Source organism: Hibiscus syriacus, unplaced genomic scaffold, assembly GCF_006381635.1.
Source record: "Hibiscus syriacus cultivar Baekdansim isolate YM2019G1 unplaced genomic scaffold, ASM638163v2 tig00110429_pilon, whole genome shotgun sequence".
Lineage (NCBI taxonomy): Eukaryota > Viridiplantae > Streptophyta > Magnoliopsida > Malvales > Malvaceae > Hibiscus > Hibiscus syriacus.
In genome coordinates this window covers 12,767,843-12,775,973 of record NW_024062733.1, presented here as the reverse complement: position 1 = coordinate 12,775,973, position 8,131 = coordinate 12,767,843, and the positions used below count along the sequence as shown (strand labels likewise).

The 8,131-nt window shown below is 36.4% G+C and overlaps 1 protein-coding gene across 1 annotated transcript; it reads left to right on the top strand.

Moving 5' to 3' along the window:
• The first annotated feature begins 3,272 nt into the window (after window positions 1–3,272).
• LOC120124872 lies at window positions 3,273–4,137 on the top strand. Its single transcript, XM_039143442.1, has 2 exons — window positions 3,273–3,487; window positions 3,591–4,137. Exons 1-2 carry the CDS (start codon window positions 3,349–3,351, stop codon window positions 4,004–4,006), a joined length of 555 nt encoding a protein of 184 aa, XP_038999373.1. The 5' UTR covers window positions 3,273–3,348; the 3' UTR covers window positions 4,007–4,137.
• Window positions 4,138–8,131: the final 3,994 nt, after the last annotated feature.

The window sequence follows — 8,131 nt, the reverse complement described above, 5'->3', positions numbered from 1 at the left end:
ACAGATAATTATTTCATGTCAACGTGATTTTTTTGTAAAATCGTCAAAAATTAAAATCTTCTATTAAAAAAACACTACTTTTCTAGATTGACAGTCATCCTAAAAACTTGATTTTTCGATGAACTAAATTGTCAACGATCAATTACAATAGACTTAAATGTATCATTGTCCCTTAAAGATATTATTTGTACCAACTTATATCTAAAGTATTTTTCGGGATATTTTATCTCCTTAAGTTTAAATAGTTGCCTAGTTTACTCCAACATGTTAATTCCATTAAAAATAACAAGGGTAAATTATATATTTAGCCACTCAACTATTTTTACGGTTCTATTTTAGTCATCAAACTATTTTTTTCTCAAAATCGTTATTAAAATTAAGTTTTTTGTTCCGTTTTGGCCATTCAAATAGATTCAACTTATTTTTAAAATTAATAATAAATAAGAAATCATTTATATCACATTTTTTTTACTTGGCACGTAAATTAATTTATAATAATAAATTGAATTACTTATTCAATCATTCGCTTGGCACATAAATTAACTTATAATAATAAATTGAATTACTTGACACACAAATTAACCAAAACAATCATTTGCTCATCGCTTCTTCACTGGAGTTGCTTATTCAATTTATGGGGAAATTATATTTGATTACATTCTGAATGATTGTGATTTTTTTTACCCATCTAATTAGTATTCTTACTGCAGCGCAAAGCACTTTGGAAATGCGATAGTAATGCCAAATTTGAAGCCTCCTGTTACTACCACTGCTGCTGCTAATGCTTATCGAGAACCAATCTTACGCCGTTATAGAGTTTGAATTTTTACAGTGTTTTCTCTTCACAAACGCCGCTAATTATTACGGCGTTCGTTTTAGTAATGTTTTTTGCGACGTTTTATTTACGTCGAGAATGTTTTTCTGACGCTTAAAAACGTCGCTATAACACTTAAAAAACACAATTAAAAACATGTTTTGCTGCAGTGACTCCACCAATAATACTACATTTAACAGATAAAATCAGTCCCAATGAGATCAAGCTTGCTGGTGAATTTATCTCATTTTTAATATGGTGTCTAGGATTTTTCTTATTTGTTTCACGTGAAAAACCTCTACCAAGTTCCAGTCTTTTTCTTTTCGGTGTCAGGCTTTTGCACTTACAATCGTTTTTGTTTCCAGTTTTAGGATTTTTTGCTACAACTGTTACACCGCAACATCTTATTTTTAATAGAAATGCTCTCCTCCAAGGAGGATTACAGCCTCATAGTTATTGTCTTTCTGTACTTAAAAGAGAAACCCACAATATATTCCACTCAATTTTCCTTAACGCTGGAAATAAGCATTGTTATGTCTATGTCGTAGGACTTCATTTAGTAGGGATGGCAATCCGATGGGACTGTCGATATTTCTTCCTCCGTCTCCGTACTCACTTTATATTTTCGTATCCACCACTTAATTATCATCTACGATGGGTAAAATTTTCAAATTCACATCCGTTTGCATATGTATATTCTTAATTCTATCTCCATACCCACTACCTAACTAGATATTCACCACTCATCTCGTATAAGTCATGTCCTATAAAATCTTAAGATTTTCGTAATAATCTTTGAAATTATACTTAAATTCATAATGATCCAAAATATACATGGCAAGCGGATGCGGGGCTACGGAAGCGGGGCAGGTAATCAAACACATTAGCTACCCACTACCCATGACGGATATGACTTTTTACATTCACATCCGCCCGCTACCCACTAAACTTATATCCATCCTCACTCTAATTGGAGTGAATATAGTACAAAATCCACGAAATTGTACTAATTTGTCATTTCTATCATTTAGGGGTTGAAATTAATATATTAACCATTGCTTTTATTAAAACACAGTGTAGCTATGATATATGAACGTGCTATTGTTTCTTATGGTTTTAAAACTTATAGTAAGATAAATTCAATAATATTTCTTAAAATATTGTAATATTTTGTCTTATAAAAATAATATTTTATGTATTAAAAGATGAAAATGAATTGTTATACTCTTATTTAAATTAATTCTTATATATTACAAATTTTAAAATAAATCAAATTGAATTAGGTTATTAGAACAAAAACAAAACTTAAATTTAGAGATGATTTTGAAAAAAAAAATAGTTTGGTGACTAAAATTGAACTGTGAAAATAATGTAGTGGCTTGAATCTACCCTTGCTGTTTTTAACGTAGTTCACAGTTTGAGGCAAACGAGGTAATAATTTAAACTTTATGGAGCAAAACGTCTCAAAAAATACTTTATGGTGCAACTCGGTACAAATGGTATATTTTATGGGATAATAGTGCATTTAAGTCGTAACAATAATGTGAAGGCTTTTATTTGATAAAATGATTCACATAGTTCAATTTTAAATTGATGCAAAACTAGACAATATTAGATAAAAAATATTTTAGCTTTTATTTCTATTGAAAGATATTTGGACAGAGAAAGAAATAGAATAAGTGTAATTTAGTGATATTTTCAATCATAAAAATCACCGAACAATGATAGAAATTGAAAGGAGGCGACAATCCAATAGAAACTAAAACTTACAATTTCTGATATGTTACAATTAATCATCGAATCAACTTGAAACTGAATTATTGTAATCTTCTAAACAAACAAAGCCTTTCACCATTACAAGTAATGGACGATTGTTTCGTTCATCTAAAAATGATTTTTATGATGGTTGCTAAAGATTATAGTTTTTTGATATGTCAGTATTTCTCAACGGCACTAATGGAATGTAGTGATTGTAGTAAAATCAAATTAAAAGTTTAATGACTATAATATAAGTATTAAAGTATTGTAACTAAAATGAAAGGATGCTAAATATTAAGTGACTAACATTGAAATTCACCCTTTTTTAAAATGTGAATACCAAAAATTAAAGTTTTGTAACTAAAATGAAAGGATTCTAAATATCAAGTGACTAACATTGAAATTCACCCTTTTTTAAAATGTGAATATCAAAAAGGACCGGGCTGGGTCAAGTGAAGACTAGCAAACCACAAAGAAAACGGGCGTTTGAAGTTTGAACTTATAAATTTCGAATAAAGCGAAAAATATATATATTTTTTAAATGAAACTTTTACCTTAAGAATTGGAATATATGACGTAAGCAGAGTGGGGCCATCTCAACTTTTTCAACCTCCCATGTTACCGAAGAGCATAAGCTAAACTCTATAAATAGGGTTCCAAGGATACCAAACCTAGGCTTGAAGACGCCACCAGTCGAAGCCTCTTCCTCATCCGCCGCCGCCGCCTAAAACTACTAAAAGTTCTTTTCTTTTCTCTTCACAAACACCGGAAAAATCATGGTCGGAGCTAACCCCACCATCAAATTCCTCTGCAGTTACGGCGGAAAAATCGTCCCTCGTTACCCTGATGGAAAACTCCGTTACCACGGCGGTGAAACCCGAGTCCTCGCCGCTGACCGCTCCATATCCTTCGATGGTTAGTATTTTCTTCTTTTCTTTTATCCGCCATGTTCTAGAATGTTTTCAGGTTAAATTGGCGTTGTTATAAGCATGGAGAATGAAATATATATTATATACAGAGCTGTCGTTGAAGATGGGAGAGATGTGCGGGACACCGGTGAGTCTACGTTGCCAGTTGCCGACTGAGGATTTAGACGCGCTGGTTTCGATCACTTCCGATGAGGATCTTGCGAATCTCATCGAGGAATACGATCGTGTAGCGTCGCCGCCGTCTTTTTTAAAGATCCGAGCCTTCCTTTCGCAGCCGAAATCCGCCAAAAAAGCGGTTTCTTCTCCTCCTTCGTCATCGGTTTCATCGTCAAAGTCATCTTTCCCATCCACTCCGAGATACTCCTGCGTACTCCAGATCACGGGGACTCCCGTAGCTTTCCCTCTTTATTCTCAGAAATCTGTGGGGAAAATGATTCCTTACTATGGTTACCATGGAAACCCTCGCCATATTTACCTTCTTCACAGCGGGAATCATTGGCAATAGCAGAAGAACAAGTAATGATCAGTACTACCCGCAGATGAACAAAAGAAAACAAATTAAGCTATAAATTATTTTGTATTTTAAACTGTATATCCTTTAAGAAGAACTGCTTTTGATGATTGTGTGGCCATTAATGAATCCCAGCTCCTATATTTGTTTTCGATCATCTCCCCCTACCCCCCCCCCCCCCCCAAAAAAAAAAACCTCATTTTTCCTCTTTCAGAATGATTTCCATTCAACTTCAATTTCTCACAGCATAGCTTACCCCAATAATAATTCTCCGTTCCGTTGCTTTTAATCATTAAAGCGGGTTTCATAATCTTCGTGCCATGTTCTTTTTCCTTATCCTCAGCAGTTCCCACCGTTGAGTTCGACACGTGAGGCCCACGCTTGTAACGTTTATCCTTGTCCTGTTTTACCTGTGGTTTCATTTACCTTTATTTTTTTTTTGTTCTTTGTTGTTTATTCTGATCTTTTTGCTTTTTCCCACATTTTTTCTTTTTTATAATAGAGGATATATTCTGTGTGCTTAATTCTTTGGTTATATGGCTTCTGCAGGTAATGTACTCTGGGGGGATTAAAACCCCCAAACAATCTTTGAACGATCGGAGATTAAGCATCAACTGGTAAGATGCATGGAATCTATGAGGTGGTGATGAAGAAGAAGAAACAACCAGACATGTTCTTTTAGCTGTGAAATATGGATTTGTTCAAGACGGTACCCTAAGCTATGGGACTTGGTTAAGGACACGTAAATATATTTTACGGGATGAATTTATAAAATTTTAAAAATAAAAAGATATTGAAATATATAATAATTTAAAACTTGTAAGAGTGACACCCCATTGTATTCCTTGGATTCATCCCTGACCATAGCTAAGTCCTGATCAGTGGGTTCATTTATGAGCACAGATTTGATGCCACTAGTTACAAAGCGGCAAAAGAAACAACGGTGGTTTCGACCAGCAATTGCAATAAATTGTGGAGGGACCATAGCATGAATCGGATGAGTCATGACTCGGATTTATTGAACAAAAGCCATAAAAACTGTCCCATTTTGACATCCAAGACAAATATGAGGGAGGTGCTGCGGATAATGAATTTAAACAGATATTATTTATTTATTTTTGAAATGATGAGCCTGAAGCTGTGGATTGTGATTTTTGGTTCAAAGGTAGGGTCTCCACTAACTCGTATATCATTGAAGAAGAAAGATTCCATTTGGGTGTCCCAAGCAAATTTTGGCCATATGTGAAGGCGGTTTATTCACAAATATTAAGATTGAATTAAGAAAACAAAATTATTAAGGATTATAGTTATCCTATGGGGATAATGATAAAGGGATTTTAAGGGTTTATCCTACCCCATCATGTGCCCATCTTGTCCCCATTTAAATACAAGAAACTAAACTACACTGGCTGCCATTACAAATCATGAACTTAGGAAGCCTATTTATTACGACCGGAGTTTTTCATTATAACTTGCATATAGAAAAAATAGTGTAGCAGCCATGGACCCCACATTGCGTTAAATCTTCTCTCGCTTGAAAGGTATAACTGCGAGTGAGGCGGCCATTGATGAAATTGAGGAGCATATCAAGCTTTTGTTTTTTTTTTATACTGGAAAGAAGTGCTTAATACATATGAGCTTGGTCAAACTCATACAAAGCTGTAATCTCCATCGGAGGATCCTGGAAGTGAACTTCACCCACCGGTCAGCCTTCAGCCATTTTAGCAAGATGGTCCGCTACTGCATTTGCCTCTCGGTGCACATGATTAATCTTTGCTTCCCAGTCGCGTTCCAAAAGCTCGTGGACTTTAGCCACAACCGTATTGCCTTCTCTCACAGTGGACTGTCTATCGAGCATCTTCACTGTTGACTGACAATCAGTCTCAACCTCCACCTTCATGTATAGGATGGTAATTGGATACAATTTCGTGGATTTCGTATCATATTCGTTTCAATTGGGGTGAGGATGGGTATAATTTTAGTGGGTAGTAGGCAGGTGTGAATTTAGAAAGTGATACCCATCGCGGGTAGTGGGCAGGTGATGCGTTTGAGATCTCACCCGCCACACATCTACCCGCCCACTAAATACCCATTAAATTTTAGACCATTATAAATTTAAGTATAATTTTAAGGTTTGTCATTTATGTATGTCAAAGAACAAAAATATTATGTGTTTTGTATTTTATGTTTCTAGGATTTAATTATGTCTTTTATTATGGTGTTTTATGTACTTTAAGATCTATGTTAACACTTAACTTAGATAATCTTTGATTTATTTTATTATGTTTCTTAATGGACGTGTTTTTTTTATGTTTGTTGCTTATGTATTATTTAAGGTTGCTGTAAGGCGGGTCTAGCCGGATACGTTTCCAGTTGGGTAGTGGGTGTAAGGATAGATTTGAGAATGTATCTGCGTGAGCGGATGTGGATTTGAAAACTTTTATCCATCATAAGTGGTAGGCGATGGATTTAAAAATATTAAGTGGGTATAAAGATGGGGATGGGATATCCGCACCCGATCCGCCTGTTTGCCATTCCTATTTATGTTCCACATATTCCAGGCTAGCTTTAACACGTCATGAATCGCCCATATTTTAGCATGCAGCGCCGAGCATATACCTAAGCTTCTCGCGAAACCAATAATCTAATCAACTTGAGAACCTCGAATAACACCCCCGGCTGCAACCATCAGGTTCGGACCTCCCATGGCCCCATCTGTGTTAGCCTTCACCCAATCCGGTGCAGGTCCTTGCCATCTCACTTGACCACGGTCCCATTTCCCAGTCTTAGGAGTTGAGTTCGAGGTTATAATATCATGTTTAAGGCGGAAACACTGCACCAATAAATCTTCATGTTCCACGTAATTCGACTGAAGGATGACGCGACACCTTCGCTTCCATAATTTCTAGCAAACTGTCGCAAGTTATCAGCTGCTACTAATTTGCTCCAGATATCAAAAACATTGTTTAGATTCACCGGGGAGCATTGTTTAGATCCTCCATCTCAGAGTTACAAATAGTGCACCTGGTTGAGTCTGCGATATTCCTTCGAAACCTTTCTTCGTTCATTAGCAACCTTCCAGGGAGTGTGAGCCATAAGAAAGTTCTAATCCTTTGGGGGATGTTCAGTTCCCATACCACTTTCCATTTGCTAGATTCATCATTAGCCAAGGTCTGAGTAAGCACTCTATATGCCGACTTAACCGTGAAATTATGACTAGCTTCCCATCGGCAACCTAGCTTGTCCTCTCCAAGGATCTAGGATGATGGGCATGTCGCATCAATGCGGTTACAGATATCCACCGAGAACCAGCCCACCAAACGATTCCAATCCCAAGCTGTCGATGGTGTAACCATAGCTCTTACGGGTGATGGATGCGGCTCTGTATCAAGTAAATTATGGTGCACAAGAGCTTCAGTACCATCTGCCCAGTTATCATATAAAAATCAGTCCTTCACCATTTCGGATGTTCCAAAATAACCCATTACGAATTTCTCCCCAAACACAACTTAACTCTCTTCATAAGCGAGAGCTTCTTTGGCATTGAAAAGAATGCGGAATCTCCTCTGAACAGCGATACTTGCATCTTAGGACCTGCACCCACAATTTATCCGTCCGTTCCAATAATTACATTCCGATTTTCATGAGGAAAACCATGTTTTGGGTATCAATGTCTTTAACTCCCAGTCTCTCTTCTTCTATAGGTCTCTTCAACGTGTCCCACTTAACTAAAGCAAGAGCATTTGAGCCATCCTTAGCATTCCAAACAAATCTAGGGATTATTTTTCCAAGGTCTCACAAACCCCCTTTGGAAGCCAAGTGGATTGCATAACATATGTCGGAATTGCTTGCAACACAACTTTGGCGAGAGTGATACGGCCTGCAAGAGAGAGCGTTTTCGTCACCCAACCCGACAATTTATTCTCCACTTTATCGATTAGATATCGATAAGTTGCTTTTGTAACTCTCTCATGAAGGAGTGAGACTCTTAAGTACTTCCCTAAATTGTTAACAACTTCAAAGCCAAAATTATTTGCTATCACAAGCTTCCTACTAACATCACAATTCTTTGAAAAGAAGATCTGGGTTTTTGAATTGCTCACACGATGGCCCGAACAC